Raw genomic sequence first — 15,967 nt, 5'->3', positions numbered from 1 at the left:
GGGGTGGCGGGGCCTCAGAAACTGCTGAGGAAGGTCTCTTCCCTGACCTACTTCCTTGGTCATCCTGATTTTCACAAGCCAGTCAAAAGTTTTCAAGTTACTCTTCCTATTTCTCCAGCTGGAACAAATGAAAGAAGAGGTTCATAAAAACAAACCAACAAAAAGCAGTTCTCTGTCCTCTTCCTGTATTGCAGTATTTCACATTCGCTCCCTTGCTTGCATTATAAGCCTTCTTTTTTCCCAACACACCCTCCCTCTAGGCAACCCCTGCCCCCCTCCCCCACCTCCTATGGGTCTCACCCGAGGTGCCCGGCGAAGGGGAGCAGCACATGCTGACCCTCTGATCACTCTCTGCCTCCAGGTGAAGCTGCCCCCTCAGAAGGAAGTGATCACATCAGCTGAGCTCATGACCCACCTTGGTGAGTGACTGGGCCTTGAAGAGGAATTGCACAGAATTACGAGCACTATCCCCTCAGCCAGAAATCCAGAATATTGAGGGACTTCCCATTCGGGGTTTGGATGTGTCAGGGAGGGTGAAGGCTCTGGGTGTCAGGAGTCCTGGGTTGTAGCTTTCCCATGTGGCCCTGGGCAGGCCCTTCACCTCTGTGAGCTGATTTCCTCCTCTGGGACATGAAAGGTCAGGACTCGAATCTAAGGCCCTTCCCAGCTCTGAAAGCCAGTGGTTTGGTGACATGACCCCCGCCCATTCTCAGGAGAGGAGGACACTGCTTCGAGGGCCATTGGTGGGGTAGACTGATAAGGAATCCTGTCTTGTAGGAGACTGCCTCCTGTCCATCAAGCCCCAGGAGAAGTCAGAGGGACTTCAGCTTAATTTTCAGCAGGTGAGCAAAAAGGTCTGTGGGCAAAGAGGTTTGCAGCCTGGCAAGGGGGCACCCAGGCTATGAAGGGAAGCCTTTCTGCTGCTTCTCAAGAGGGTTCCTTGAACTATGATTTTTTTTTTCTGCAGGAGGAAGAGGAGGGTAAATCTCTGTCCTAGAAAATAAGTTTATCTACATAAGATAAAGAGGGGTTGAGGCAAGGGAGGAATGGAATGGCTTGTAAGAGAACTTGGGAAGAAAAGCAACAAGCTTAATATTTTATTTCTGGGGGTGGGACTGGAATGGAGGGGAGGGGAGGCTAGACCATCATGTTCTAAGCTTCATTGAGATATGTAAATTTAAGATATACAATGTGCTGCCCTGGCAGGTGTGGCTCAGTGGGTTGGGCACTGAAGGGTTGCAGGTTCAATTCCACATTGGGGGCATGTGCCTGGGTTTTCAGTGGCGGGTCGGGGGTGGGGGTGGGGGAGGAGAAATGCAGGAGGCAGCCAATCCATGTTTTGCTCTCACATTTATGTTTCTCTTTCTCCCTCTTCCTTCTTCTCCGCCCCCGCCCCCCCCAAAAAAAAATCACCCAACCAGTGTCTCTCTCTCTCTCTCTTCCTCTCTGATGAAATCAATTAAAAATATTTTAAAAAATCAATAAAGAGCCCTTAACCAGTTTGGCTCAGTGGATAGAGTGTCGGCCTGCGGACTGAAGGGTCCCAGGTTCGATTCCGGTCAAGGGGATGTACCAGTGAGGGGTGTGCAGGAGGCTGCTGATCAATGTTTCTCTCTCATCAGATGTTTCTAACTACCCCTCTCCCTTCCTCTCTGTAAGAAATTAATAAAATAAATTTTTAAAAAATCAATAAAGATATGCAATGTGTTAATTATTTAATATATCCATCGATTTCATTTCTACCCCCAGAATGTGGACGACGCAATGACCGTGCTGCCCAAACTGGCCACCGGTCTGGATGTCAATGTGCGATTCACAGGGGTCTCCGATTTTGAGTACACGCCTGAGTGCAGTATCTTCGACCTCCTGGGGATCCCCCTGTACCACGGCTGGCTTGTCGATCCTCAGGTGAGGGTGACAGGGCCCAGATGAGATGCTTGTCCAGCTCAAGTGACAGAGCAGCAGCGTTTTGTGGGCTGTTGGTTAGCGAGGTAGGGGTTAGGGATGTAGGGATTTGATTGGCTTTGGAGGGAATCCGGTTTAGAGGCAGGACCCAGTGGAGAATTCCTTGAACCTTAAACATTTTTGGTAAACATTCAAATACAAGCAAATCATAGGCAGTTATTGAGACGGCCAAGGTTTCAGGAACCTTTGGTCCTAGGGTTGCAGTCCATTTCCTTCCTAAAAAGATGTCATTTTTTTTTTTTTCTATTCTTACCCCACCCCACTGCCCATGCAGAGTCCTGAGGCTGTGAGTGCAGTTGGGAAACTGAGCTACAACCAGCTGGTGGAGAAGATCATCACCTGCAAGCACTCCAGCGACACCAACCTGGTGACAGAAGGTGAGCCCCCCCTTCTCTCCTGTGGCTCTTATGTGGAGGGGATGAAGGCTAGTTTGATTTATTGTTCATTGTCTATTCCCTCCCCCCCCCGCCCGTCCCCACCACATCCCACTAGAAAGGGAGTTTGGGGAACACATTAGTCCCCCTAATGCAGTGCCTGGCGGGCGTGAGGTGGCCGCTCCGCAACTGTTTGTTGAATGAATGACTGCAGCCAGGCTCCAGGGAAGAGATTTCAGAGGGTGGGACCACCCCCCGGCCTTTGGACAGAGACTCTCTGGGTGCCCCCCCGTTCTGTGGACTTGGGGTGTAAGCCAAGGCCCCGCCCCCACTCCCTGTGGCCTCCGCAGGCCTGATTGCCGAGCAGTTCCTGGAGACCACCGCGGCCCAGCTGACCTACCACGGGCTGTGTGAGCTCACCGCGGCTGCCAAGGAGGGCGAACTTAGCGTCTTTTTCCGGAACAACCACTTCAGCACCATGACTAAGCACAAGGTGATGGGGCCTTGGGGGTGGGGGAGGGCTGGAGGGCTGTTTGTTTCCTCATGCCTTTTCCTTCTGGGCCCGTGTTTTCAGTCAGGGCAGGGGAGATCAAGCGCTGATAACCAATGACCCCCACAGTCCCTGTGGTTTCCTGCGACCAAGGTTTATGCCCCACTCACGCTGCATGGCCACTGCACACACTCGCCTCATCTTCCCTCGGGGTCTCGGGCTGACAAAACAGCCTTTACCTGGGATGCAGGCGGGACACCACACACTGGCTTGTCGCGCTCCCACCTGGAAGTGTCATTTCTGCTAACATCTCATTGGCCAGAGCAAACCATAGGAGTGAGCCAGGAAAGTGTAATCCTGTCCCATTGGAAGGGAATTTTTATTTTATTATTGTTATTATTTTTTAATATATATTTTATTGATTTTTTACAGAGAGGAAGGGAGAGGGAGAGAGAGATGGAAACATCACTGATGAGAGAGTATCATTGATCAGCTGCCTCCTGCCTGCCCCCTATCGGCCCGAATCGAACCTGGGACCCTTTAGTCCGCAGGCCGACGCTCTATCCATGAGCCAAACCAGCTAGGGCAGGAAGGGAATTTTCCAACAGTACCAAAGTCTTCCCAAGTTAGAAATCGTTTTAGCTCTCTAGGACTTGAGTAGAAGAGGGAGCGGTCTTTGGTTCTCGAAGGATTTCCCCACACGGCCATCAGGTGAGTCTCGGAAACAGTGGGAAGCAGGGGAGGAAGCAGGATCCCAGCCCTGAGGACTCCATGCCTGACCACAGGGACCGCCATGCTCTCACCCAGCTGACCATCCACTCGGACGTCCCTTCCCCCTCCCCTCAGCCGCTCATACTCATACAAGACCCGCAGCTCACACTGACATGTTCCAGCTGGCACCCCCATTGGCTCAGATGGTCTCCGGGCATCTCAGACGACGTGGGGCCGTCAGTGCCTCTAGCTTACCTGTCCCACTAATTAGCTCTGTCTCTTCCTTGCAGAGCCACTTGTACTTGCTGGTCACCGACCAGGGCTTCCTACAGGAGGAGCAGGTGGTGTGGGAGAGTCTGCACAACGTGGACGGGGACAGCTGCTTTTGTGACTCTGACTTCCACCTGAGTCATTCCCTGGGCAAGGGGCCTGGAGCAGAAGGTGGGGGTGGCTCCCCCGAAAAACAGCGGCAGGTAGACCAGGTGTGCGGCGCTTTGGGGAAGGGTGCAGAGAGCACGTTCCCTTCAGAGACCTTTTGGCCGTCTGTGAGCTGTGTGCATCGCGTCATCTAGCGATGATGACATGACACCCCTGTCCCTTTCCTGTTACCTGGGGGCCATCTCCACGCTTGGTGGGTATTCTCTGGCACCACAGAGAATGTGCTTGGCTGTGTGGCATGCTCTGGAGGAGGAGGAACGAGAGAGAAATGGAAAGATGAGGAGGAAAAACTGGTTTGGGAACCTAAGCCTAGCCTGGAATATCTCCCAGGCCGCAGCCCACCTCACAACCCTGCTCTCTCCCCCTCTCTCTGCAGGACTACCTGATCGCCTTGTCCCTGCAGCAGCAGCAGCCACAAGGCACGTTGGGTCTCAGCGACTTGGAGCTGGCCCAGCAACTGCAGCAGGAGGAGTACCAACAGCAGCAAGGGGCCCAGCCGGTGCCAGCACGGGCCCCGTCGCCACAGGTGAGCCCGCTGTACCCTGTCCTCAGCAGTTGTTATTCTTCAAGGTTTCCCTGGGGGACCCTTCTCCTGTCTGGCCCTCTCCCCTGGATCCCTTCCTCTCTTCCTCTCCCCACTGCCCCTCCCCATCCTGACCCGCTTCCATCCAGAATCTGTCCTTGTGCTCTGCTCAGGCTGATGGATGGCCACTTGTTAAATCCCATACAGGGGAGAGGAGCCCCATCTGGACGCCCGGCAGGAGAGCGGCGGCGGCGGCCCAAGCCGGAGTCTGACTGTGTCCTCCTGTAGCGCCCGGTGCCCGGTGCCCGGCTGCCCTGCCTCTTCTGTCAGAGGCTGTGACTATTTGGTTTGCTCTCCCAGGTCACCCCCTGAGATATGCAGGGTAACTTATTTATGGACCGTTGGGGATCCGAGCGGGAAGGAAATGTCAAGGTCAGACTCGGCGACCTCCTTGCTCACTCGCTGCGGCCTTCTCTTCCTCCCAATCACCCAGGGCAACAGTGGGACTGCTGGGGTGAGGATGTCTGATCCCCAACTCCCTCTGCCCAGAATATCACACTAATATACAGACTCAGGCTCCAGGGTGAGGTCCCTGCCTGAAATGCATCTCCCCTACCTCCCCCCCTGACTGGCGGGGTCCCTCTGGCTATCCTGCAAGTCCGTCTCCCTCTGTTTCAGGATTTGATTTGGGTTTCTATCTTCATTATTTGTAATGCCTTCCTAGGGGTTTGGAAATAAACATTGTCTCCTGAGATCTGTTGTTTGCCATACCCTGCAGCAACGGGGTCAAGCGGTGAAGCATTTGACCCAATTGGGGAATGCAAAGGGGGAGGGAAGGTAGAGGTGTGTGTGTGGCGGGGGTGCCTGTCATGTCTGAATGAGCCAGCAGGGGGAACCAGAGCCTGCTTGTCCCTTCGCTGTTGGGGTGTCTCTGTTTTTGCTGGGCCTTCTTTGGGAAATAGTCCTCTGATTTGGAGGTGGGTTTCCAAGTCCCCCTTTGGACAGAGGAATGTGGGGATTGTGCTCCCTGCTAACCCGAGAGACTCCCCAGGCAGGCAAGAGGCAGCTGGATCCTCGGCTTGCCCCCCAGTTTTGTACAGATGGTCCTTTGCTACCTCTGACCATTTCTGACCTTGTTCAGGTTCCTGTTTCTCAATTATTTTGCCTAAAATTTCCTGGGGAAGAGAGAATAATGGGGGAGGGGGGGTGCGGAGGGGAGAGACAACCCTAAGGGAGGGGGTTGTTGATAACTGCAGCTCTAAAGTCCCGAACAGGATTCCTGTTGAATAACCAAATGCACTTCAACGTCAAGGCCTCCTCCCAGCCCCATGTCCTGCTCCACCCAAACTTCAATCAGGGAACACAAACAAGAATGAAATTAGTTAAAAAAAAAAAAAAACTACCAGTGTGGGTGAGATGTTCTGCCCAGGGTATGGGAGGAAGGCGCAGGGCAGAAACTATCCAGGAGATCCTATTAACCCACACCTAAGACAGAGCTAGGCGATCCAGGTGCAGCTATCACTTTGAGATGAGGACAATGAAGGGATTTAGAAGAAAACTTCGAGTTCCCGCCTCCACAGAAGCTGGAACGTGTGATGCTCAGTGAGGGGTTATCCTATTTGGAGGCTCAGCTGGTCTCCTGCAGGCTCAGCCAAGCGTGGGACTCAGATCCTTGAGTGTCATGTGGGAGTGGAAGGGGGAGGGGGTCTCAAAGGTCTTCGGCCCTGCACAGGGTTAGTAGGGCTAGTCGACAGTCCCCTTTCACGGCATCCTGCAGACAAGAGAATTAAATGTTAGAAAGACCACCGCTGTGGCCCAGGACTCTGCCCCCTCCCTCGTGCTGGTACAGAACTTGTCTGGTGCCCGGAGCCTTACACTAAAGTTACCGGAGACTCACTCGTGAATTCTCCAGGGCATATGCTCAGCTGTGAGCAGGGAGCACATGGGGGGGGAAAAGAGGGGCAGAGCGCTCACCCGGAGGGAAGAATAGAGGGACTTCCCAAACTTCCTTTTGAACTCAGTTCGGATGCTTAGAAGGTCAGTCTCACTTCTAGAGATAAGGATGCGCATCAGGGCTTGGTAATTGGGCTCGGTGTCCTAGTAGGAGAAGAAACAGAATGGGGAGGGGAATGGCAGTGAGATTCTCAAAGAATAGGGATTAGATGTCATGGTAAATTATTCTAGAAAGTGGAGGTGAGGTGCGTGTCGAGGGGAAAGAGAAGAGGGTATCTAGGGCAGCGGTTCTCAACCTGTGGGTCGCGACCCCTTTGGGGGTGGAACGACCCTTTCATAGGGGTCAGCTAAGATCATCGGAAAACACATATATAATTACATATTGTTTTTGTGATGAATCACTATGCTTTAATTATGTTCAATTTGTAACAATGAAATTGGGGGTCACCACAACATGAGGAACTGTATTAAAGGGTCGCGGCATTAGGAAGGTTGAGAACCACTGATCTAAGGGAAAAGTTATCTTTGTCCATCCTCATGGAAGATGGCGCAGCAGGAAAGATCAGGCTCTGGCAGAAGCTGGAGTACTATTCTTCCCTTCCACGTCTTTCCTGGCCAGGCCACTAGCTCAGAGCCTCGCTCCCCCAGAGCTCGGTCGTTCGGTCATTCATGGGCAGCTCCAAAGGCAGGGCACTCAAAAGGCATGAATTCTCCAGGGCATATGCTCAGCTGTGTGCAGGGAGTGCAGCGGGGAAGTGAGACTTGCTACCTATAAAGACTTCCAGCATGAAAGCCAGGAGGACAGTTTTTAACTCCCAAGTGAGTGAGTGTCCCAGAAGGGTACACCACCCTACCCCCAAGCCGGGGTGTTGGGGCTCTGACCAGGCGCAGTCATGGGACTTCCGGTTCTGATCTGGGCTCACCAGGGCCATCTCCCTGCCCCATCTTTACACATCAGTTTCTCCTGGTTGGACCCCTGGGGTTCAGCATCCCTGTCTTCCTCCTCTACCTGCACCAGGCCTCCCGCTTTCTGGTTAAAGACGGTAATGGAGGGTCCCATTTAGACATAATAGCGGTACAAAACATGGCCGGGTCATGAATGACAATTGATGATCATAAGTAATGTGCTATCACAAGAGATCGCAAAATAAACATTTTTGGTTGCAAAAGTCCTGTTTGTGTCATGAGCTGTGCCCTGGTGCTGTCCCCATGTGCTACCACCCTCCTTTTCAGAGTTTGCTCAGTCACTTGACTCCCATGATCCTTCCCAGAAGTGCCTGCAACCCACACTCATGCCATTCCCACAGATCTCCCATGAAGAAACAAAAGAAAGTGATGAAGTAAAAAGAAAATGCTATATTTCATTTGGACTCATTACCTGATTGGCAGGGGGCCTGATGGCTACTTTATTTTAAAAATTTCATGTGTCATCCGTTTTGTGTCGTGATAAGGATTGTAATTGCTTCCCAGTATCCCTTCTTTCAACTCTTGTTACGCCAAAGGTGTAGAATTTGGGCAAGGGCCACTCATTAACTGAATATTCCCTTTGGTATACAAGAACCCTCCACACCAAACCTATATTAAACATAAACCTAGCCTTGATACTTGAGAATGTACTTGGCATCTGATTGGCAAGCTTTTTGGAAGTTTTCTGAAAATTTTATCCAGAAAAATGGGCCTCTATTATTTTTAGACTCCTCCTTCTAAGATAAATCTAGCATTTATATTCAAGAGTGTGAGTCCTGTAATCCAAACACATACATTACAATTATTTACTGCTGGGATACAATTTGTTTTTATGACGCAAATGAGATAACCACAACTCTCCTGCTGACTCACTGTAATAATACAGGCTTTATTGGGTAAGTATAATAATCCACTGTCAAAATGGTAATCTCTAGATGATAGAACAAGTTCTTATATGTACTGTCTTTGTTTTTTGTTGGTACTGTCTTTTGAATAGCTGTCAACAAGGCATGATGGTTTCTCAACCAATATACAAAAGGCTAGTCCATTGGCCAAAATAATAACCATTTTTATATTCTTCACATTTTAGAGGATTTTTTTTATTTTATTTATAGCTTTGGGGGACCTGGCTCAATGAGCAAAATGACTAGATTCTGCTTATGAAATTATTCACACCAAAGTCACCAATTTAATTATGAGTAATATAGAACAAAGTCTGACAGTGTGAACACATAAATGTGTTCCTGGTGCGCTTCCGGTGTGGTTTATAGCACAGGCACACCTTGGAGGTATTGTGGGTTTGGTTCCACACGACCACACTAACGCGCATATCACCATAAAGCCAGCCACACAAACTCTTTGGCTTCCCAGTTCATAGTAAAACTATGTTTGCACTATGTTGTAGCCTAGTAAGTGTGCAATAGCATTATGTCTAATAAAGCAATGAATATACCTTAATTTTAATATACTTTACTACTTAAAAAGGCTAACCATCATCTAAGTCTTTAGTGAGGTGTCATCTTTTTGCTGGTAGAGGGAGGGTCTTACCTCAATTTGTAAAAAACTCAATCTCTACACGCTCAATACAACGAGGTGGGACTGTATAGATAGACCAACACCTATGGGATCGACGAGGAGTTGACATGTGACAGTTCAATGTCCTACAGGAACATTGTGTATTTTGTAAGGAGAATAGATGACTCAATAGCTGTGTGACCTTGGCAAGGTATGTAATCTCTCTGCTTCAGTTTCTCATCTATAAAACAGGCATTAACTGAAATGAGGGCAATGTGTTCAACAGAAGCCCTGGTACACCATGAACGCCTGAGCAATGCTGGTTCTTGTCGTTATTCTTGCTGGTGTTTTATAACCATCACCGTTCTGGCAAGAACTAAAACTGGACAGGGCACTGTCCTCCAGCACAAATTCATATCGATATGTGGCCACCTGGACGTGAATCAGGCCAGAATGTTAACCTGAGTGCCCTTAAGTCAACTAACTTAGCTCTAACCACAGCTCACGCCTCTACTCTTGGCAAGGCAGTTTGCAAACCTGAGAGCTGCTATAAGTTTATAAAGTAAACATGAAATTGTTGCATTAGCAGCAGCAATGTGAAACTTCCTCTCTCTTGCCCAGGAAGTGTCTCCCCCAGCTTTTGTCCCCAAGGCGGAAGAGAAAAGGAGTGTCCCTCTTACCTGAAGGGCTTGGTGAAGTTTATCGGCAAAGTACAGCGCTGTGTTCCTGATCACCGAGGCTGGAAGCAAAGAGGGAGAGATGGAGAGAGGTAGCTCCAGTTCCAGGGAGGCCCCCTACCCACGTGGCCTGAGCAGGCCCCTACCTAGGCTGAGCAGAGCCCTCTGGGCATCTCCGTGGAAACGGCTCCGGACGGTGTGCTCCAACTCGTGCCCGGTGCGCCGCTGGTACTGATCAAACACTTGTGGCGTGAGGAGGAGGTGGTTAGAAAGATAAATGCGGGGGCTGATTATCACAGGGAAGGAGGAGCTTCCTCGCCTTCCTCAGGCAAAACTCGTCATTAGAGCAAGTGGGGGAGGCAAGAGGGCTCATGTGTACCTCGGACGAGGTGGTCAGGGTTTCTCTGGGTGAGGATAAGGACCCATATTCCTTCTGTGCTGGGTCCTTCAGCCTGCTTCAATGCCTGCGAGTGGGGAGTAAATTAGGATCGTTGGTTGGCGGCTGCAGAGCCATGGTTACCATGTTCCCAGAATCCATCACAGTGATGGTGAAATGGGATAAGGGTGAAAAATTATATATATATATATATGGGGGGGGGCAGGTGGCTCAGTAGTTGAGCATTGACCTATGAACCAGGAGGTCACAATTTGATTCCCCGTCAGGGTACATGCCCAGGTTGCGGGCTCGATCCTCAGTGTAGGGTGTGCAGGAGGCAGCCAATCAATGATTCTCTCATCATTGATGTTTCTCTCTCTCTCTCTCCCTTCCTCTCTAAAATCAATAAAAATATATTAAAAAAGGGGGGGAGGTAAGAGTACAAGAGGGGTTCTGCCCTCACAGCTCCACCCACCATTTTGGGTAATTCTGGCACTGAAGGGATGAAATAATCCCCCAGGGAGAGTCTGGGCAGGGTCCCCCAGCCCAAAGGCCAATGGGAGTTGAGGAGCTCACTTCCTGTGAGGTCAGGAATCAGAGGTCAGATGAGCGAAAGGTTTCAAATGTGACACCACCTGGCACCCCATGCCCCTATCACGCTCCTTCCCCGAGGCAAGGAAAGGCTTGTAGGACAAGTGGATCCATGGGTTGCGGGCTCTAAGGTATGATAGAGGAGGTGTCTTAGGTGCATGACTGTGCCAACTCCTCAGCCCCTGCTCACCTGGACGTCCTGTTCTGCCAAGTTATAGTCAATGATTTCGGAGTAGCTCTCGCGGCCCCCCTAGGAGGAGAAACTCTCTCAGGAGGACTCTATGAGGGGCAGCTTTTCATCTCCAGGTCAACAATCCAGACCTAGTCTCCCCACAAAGCCCCCTCTTGTCCATTACATCAAAACAAAGCTCCGCACTCTGTCCCACCTCCCCCAGATGGTGTAACTCTCTTTCGATGAAGGTCGGTCCTCCTCACCTTGGCCAGGGCCAGGAGCAGGTCCCGCAAGGTGCCACTGGTCTCGGATTTGATGTCCTCCTGTGCCTCCACCTGGAAATCTGGGGTGGGGTCAAGAGCTCTCTGAATCCTCCTGGTTTTCCCCAAGGTGCATGCCTCTAGGACCCGTCGAATGTCTGGCCACTGTGCCCTGCCAACCCTGCTACGTCCTGCTTGCAGTAGCTCAATGGCTGCTAGTCCCCAGGACGGCAGGCAGAAGCACCATCACGGCCACCCTGAAAGCATCCCTAAGCTGTGAGCACCCAGGTGCTGTGGGATCACGCACTGTGGCGTGGCCTCATCTGCAGGCGCCAACCTTCTGCGGGCAGGAGGCACCTGTTACTCCAGTGGTCTCCAGGCAGTGAAGAGGAGACAAGGAAACCCATGTGATGAGGCAAGAGGGCGAGGGCCTGGCCCCACATTGGAGGTTAGGAAAGTGATGTGAGAGGTAGGATATTACAGAAGGAAACAAACAGGAAAGAGAGAAAAGAGAAAAACAGAAGCAACAGGGGAGAGAGGTAGGAGAAGGATTAAGAGATAGGCCAACCTCAGCTGATGTGGCTCACTGGTTGAGCATCAGCCTATGAGCCAGGAGGTTACGGTTTGATTCCTGGTCAGGGCACATGCCCAGCTTGCAGGCTCAGCCCCCAGTAGAGGGCATACAGGAGGCAGCTGATTGATGGTTCTCTCTCATCATTGGTGTTTCTGTCTCTTTTTCCCTCTCCCTTCCTCTCTGAAATCAATATATATATGAGAGAGATAGGTCAAGACTGGACATCCAAGGAAAATTGGGGAAAGAAAAAAAAGGGGTTGTGGCCCTAGCTGGTTTGGCTCAGTGGATAGAGCATTGGCCTACGGACTGAAGGGTCCTGTGTTCGATTCCGGTCAAGGCCACATGCTCAGGTTGCAGGCTCAGCCCCCAGTAGAGGGCATACAGGAGGCAGCTGATTGATGGTTCTCTCTCATCATTGGTGGTTCTGTCTCTTTTTCCCCCTCCCTTCCTCTCTGAAATCAATAAAAATATATATTAAAAAAAGGGGTGTGTGTGTGGCTGAGATGAGGTTGCGAAGGAGCTAGGTTCCAATTAGTGGGTGAGGCATGTGGCAGCCAAGCGAGGCCAGCAGCCAGGAGCGGAGAGGGGACACCCATGATTTAGAGAGCAGGCCCCCACCTTCCCCCCTGGCTGCAGCAGGTGCGATTTGGCCTGGGCCATGCTGTGATGGCGGAATGAGCACGGGGCCGTGAAGATGACACAGCTACCCTAGGGACGGTCATCGTGCCCAACGCTGCCATTACCGTGGAATCTGCCCCGGAGCCCCAGACTAAGATGGTTCGTCACTGCCTCTTTCTTTACTGATCACATCTGGCTGTCTCCTGGGGAGACGGGTCCCTGGGTGGGGGCAGGAGGGAGGAGAGAGCCCCAGGTAACAGGACTTGGGCAGACAGGCTCCCCGAGGGCTCGCCCGCCTGGACAGAGGGCAGGAAAGGCGAGGACGGTCCTCGGCTCCATTTCCAGCTCCTGCAACTCCCTCCCTCGCGCTCTTACCATGTTTGTAGGCTGCCAGGCACTCCTGCAGCTGGGGTGGGGTGCGAGTAGCAAGGATTTCCACCCCCACATCCTCAGCAGCACCCGAGTCCTACGAGAAATTGGGAGGCCGCTCTGAGACTGGGCCACGTCTCTAGGATGGCAGAGAGTAGATGCTGACCGCCTGTCCTCCTAAGGCAGCGGTTCTCAACCTGTGGGTCGCGACCCCTTTGGCGGTCGAACGACCCTTTCACAGGGGTCGCCTAAGACCATCCTGCATATGAGATATTTACATGACGATTCATAACAGTAGCAACATGACAGTTATGAAGCAGCAACAAAAGTAATTTTATGGTTGGGTCACAACATGAGGAACTGTATTTAAAGGGCCAGAAGGTTGAGAACCACTGTCCTAGGGTCAGGACGGGATGGTCAAAGGGGGCATCTGCCCAGTCTACTCCTCTGGAGTGGGCAAAGGCGGGTCAGGCAGCCTTCTCCTTCCCTCCACCGTGACCTCACTTCCCAGACCCCCCATCAAGCCTCCAGTCCTGGTACCTTCAGGGCTGTCCTCAGTTCCCGAGCATCCAGACGGGCTGCCGGCTGCAGCAGGGCCACCACAATCCGCTCGAGGTGGCCGGAGAGCGCCGCCTGCAGGGACTTCAGCAGGTCCTGCACGGGGCCCCCATGGCAGAGGAGCAGCATGAGGGGAGGCCCCAGACGTGTGGGGAGGTTCGGGAATATTTGGTTGGTTTTTATCTCAGGCCTGAGGCACCACCCCCATTTAACCAGGGGGCAGGGGCCGGCCTGCTACTGCTGGACCCCAAGTCTTCAGGGACTTCTCACCCCGGTGCGCTGCCCCTGGGAAGCCCCGGTGGCCTCACCTGTTGGGTGCGCCCCTGGAAAGCTTGAGCAATGAGCTGCCTCTGCTCTCGGCTCCGATTGGTCAGCACGTCCACAATGGCGGTGCGGTCCACCCCTGAACCAAGATAAGGGCTGGGAAGACCCCAATCAGGGTCTTTACAGGGTTGGGGGTCCCTCACTCCTCAGGCTTGAAGCCTCCCGAGGAGGACAGAACTAGATCCCAGAAAGGGCTGGAAGGACAGGGGCAGGGGTCCCATCACCCCCCACTTCCATTTAGTTTCAAAAGAAGATGCAGCCCGGCCAGTGTGGCTCAGTGGTTGAGCATTGAACCAGGAACCAAGAGGCTGCCAGTTGGATTCCTCGTCAGGGCACATGTGAGCTGGATCCTCTAGGGGCACCGGGGGGAGGGCGGGGAGGGGGGCATAAAGGAGGCAGCCGATAAATGTTTCTCTCTCACACTGATGGGTCTGTTTCCCTCCCCCTCTCCCTTCCTCTCTCTCTTTAAAAATAAAAAATAAAATTCAATAAAAACACTTAACACAGAAAATGCAAATGAGATGCCAAGTGGCATGCAAATCCTACCCAAATTTAGGCAAAAGTGGCCTGTGTGGTGGGGGAAAAAAGTGGCTTTTGGGGATCAGCAGAGTTGGATTAGGAATCAAGCTCTGCCATTCTGAGCTGTGAGACCTGGGGGAAGCGCCCTCACCTCCCTGAGCCCCGGTTTCCTCATCCGTCCGATGGAAAGAATAAGACAGCTCACAGGGTGTTGTGAGAACCGCGATGACACACCTACCATGGTACTTGACATTCAGGAATTAAGGCATTCCACGAACGTCTATTGAGTTCGTCAGTCCTCCCTCCTCGCTCGGTCCCGGTCCGCAGACTGGCTTCCAAGAGCGGAACCCCCCCAAGTGCAGAGGGAAAGGGGCTCACCTGGGCCCGTGATGGCCCTCAGCAGCCGCTGCACGTCCTTGTCCACACTGAAGCTCAGGAAGGTCCGGAGGGTGCCCAGGGTCCCCCACGCTGCAGTCTTAAGAGCAAGGAGGCATCACGGGGCTGCCCAGGGCCTCCCCAGAGCCCCAGCCTGACCCTTGGCCTGGCCTCGGGGCCTGTCCTGTTTCCCTGTCCCCAGCCCCCCTCACACCTTGAGGTGATCAAGTAAAAATGGTTCCTACAGGCCTGGCAGCCCCTACCTTGTGGGCAAGGCCCAGGTGGCTGAGGATCTCCTGGGTCAGGGAGCGCCCCGTCTTCTCGCTGGTCACAGACATGGCGCCACTGGCTGCCCTGGGGAACGGTACCCAACTGAGGGGCACTTCCGGCCCCTCTGGGCCTCTTTAGGACCCCCCGGCCCTGGAACCTGGGCTCCCGTTGCCCACCCATTTTCCTTGTTGCAGAAAAAGAGAATCTTAACCTGCTCAGCAGGTTTGGGAGCCCAAGTGGAAGGGTGAGAGGGGAGCCCCCACCTTCCCCACCTTTCTCTCACGCTCCTCCAGGAAGCAAGAGTTGATCAGGGATGCTGCCAGAAGTGGCACCAAACGAGCCCTCAACCCTCCCTGCCTCCAGGGCTGGTCCCCCGGCTCCCAGCCCTTGGCCTGAGGTGGATGACCGACCCCCTTCTGAGGTCCAAGACCCCTGGCCTCCGTGGCCCTGCTGGCTGTTCCCGGGGCAGTGAACAAATAGGTAAGGTGGGAGCTAACTTCTAAGAGCAGCAGTCCCGCCTCGGCCCCAGCCCACCCAGCCGCCTACCTGCTGTCTGCCTTTCACCCTCGGAGTCCCCAGCTGGGGTATCTAGACCAGCAGGTGCACTTTCTGAACTGATGGGTGTTGGTGTTCTTATGGGTACATGGGTGCCTGGACCAGGGAGCAGGTACTCATGTCGGAAAGGAAAACCCATTTCTCCCTCCCCCAAGAGATCCGCAGGCCCCTTCTCCACCCCACCCCACCCCACCCCCCAGCCTGGGGGCCCAGGCCCAGTGCTTACCCAGAGGTGCTGGGGGTGAGCAGGTGTCGTCACAGCCTGGTGGTGTGCCCGTGTGGGCACCAGCTCCTGTGTGGCCTGGTAGAGGAGAGGGGGGTGTGTACAGTCAGGTGGAGCAGCCGGTCAGATGACCTCTCTAGCCGACCAGCCCAGCTGTTGTCTCGGGCCCGGCCACTCCCAAGTGTGGGAGAGGACCGGGGCGTCCTGGGTCCCACCAGCAACGCCTCCCGCCTGACCGAGCATCTCTCCTCCCAGACACCCGGCCTCCGTAGCTCAGCCCCACACACGAGGCTTTGTGCACAGCTTCCCCAGTGGGGCCAGGTGGGACCATCGCGGCCCAGCCTCCAAGCCCAGACTCTGACCTGGCTCTCTGCCTCTGCCTCTGGCTCTGGCTCCCTGGGGGGGCAGGTCAGACAGGCTCCAGGCTGATTTCAGGCGGATAGAGAAAAACCTGTTGGGGCACATACCAGCCAGGCACCCCAGCCTTCACCCCAGAGGGGGTCCCAGCCCAGAAACTCCCTTGACTGCTGCCACATTAGGGTCAACCAGCCGGGAAGGCAGGGCAGGGCCC

At 53.3% G+C, this 15,967-nt stretch overlaps 2 protein-coding genes across 7 annotated transcripts in view; one reads left to right on the top strand and one right to left on the bottom strand.

The window, feature by feature from the left end:
* FAM63A (family with sequence similarity 63 member A) overlaps nucleotides 1–5,255 on the top strand; it is a 9,597-nt gene extending 4,342 nt beyond the window's left edge. The window contains exons 3-10 of the mRNA XM_006755671.2: nucleotides 362–419; nucleotides 778–842; nucleotides 1,750–1,908; nucleotides 2,240–2,342; nucleotides 2,690–2,832; nucleotides 3,831–4,022; nucleotides 4,355–4,504; nucleotides 4,709–5,255. Of these exons, the coding sequence (XP_006755734.1) occupies nucleotides 362–419; nucleotides 778–842; nucleotides 1,750–1,908; nucleotides 2,240–2,342; nucleotides 2,690–2,832; nucleotides 3,831–4,022; nucleotides 4,355–4,504; nucleotides 4,709–4,789 (951 nt within the window). The 3' untranslated portion in view covers nucleotides 4,790–5,255. The remainder of the gene's footprint in view (nucleotides 1–361; nucleotides 420–777; nucleotides 843–1,749; nucleotides 1,909–2,239; nucleotides 2,343–2,689; nucleotides 2,833–3,830; nucleotides 4,023–4,354; nucleotides 4,505–4,708) is intronic.
* Nucleotides 5,256–6,030: 775 nt separating this feature from the next.
* On the bottom strand, nucleotides 6,031–15,967 carry ANXA9 (annexin A9). 6 transcript variants are annotated; one of them, XM_006755669.2, is made up of 15 exons: nucleotides 15,759–15,781; nucleotides 15,400–15,474; nucleotides 15,165–15,269; nucleotides 14,612–14,697; nucleotides 14,352–14,448; nucleotides 13,439–13,533; nucleotides 13,113–13,226; nucleotides 12,579–12,669; nucleotides 11,015–11,094; nucleotides 10,770–10,829; nucleotides 9,992–10,076; nucleotides 9,759–9,854; nucleotides 9,616–9,674; nucleotides 6,476–6,598; nucleotides 6,031–6,272 (listed from the first exon to the last, which is right to left on the bottom strand). In XM_006755669.2, the coding sequence occupies exons 4-15, from the start codon at nucleotides 14,684–14,686 to the stop codon at nucleotides 6,210–6,212; spliced, it is 1,038 nt and encodes a 345-aa protein (XP_006755732.1). In that variant the 5' UTR covers nucleotides 14,687–14,697; nucleotides 15,165–15,269; nucleotides 15,400–15,474; nucleotides 15,759–15,781; the 3' UTR covers nucleotides 6,031–6,209. The 6 variants fall into 6 exon arrangements, with proteins under 6 accessions (XP_006755732.1, XP_015414227.1, XP_006755728.1 ...); XM_015558741.1 differs by lacking the exons at nucleotides 15,165–15,269; nucleotides 15,759–15,781 and adding an exon at nucleotides 15,864–15,967 and having other exon boundaries at nucleotides 13,439–13,550; nucleotides 14,612–14,702; XM_006755665.2 differs by lacking the exon at nucleotides 15,759–15,781 and having other exon boundaries at nucleotides 14,612–14,702; nucleotides 15,400–15,654.

Source organism: Myotis davidii, unplaced genomic scaffold (genome assembly GCF_000327345.1).
Source record: "Myotis davidii unplaced genomic scaffold, ASM32734v1 scaffold653, whole genome shotgun sequence".
Classification (NCBI taxonomy): Eukaryota; Metazoa; Chordata; class Mammalia; order Chiroptera; family Vespertilionidae; genus Myotis; species Myotis davidii.
This window is presented reverse-complemented; position numbering and strand designations above follow the sequence as displayed.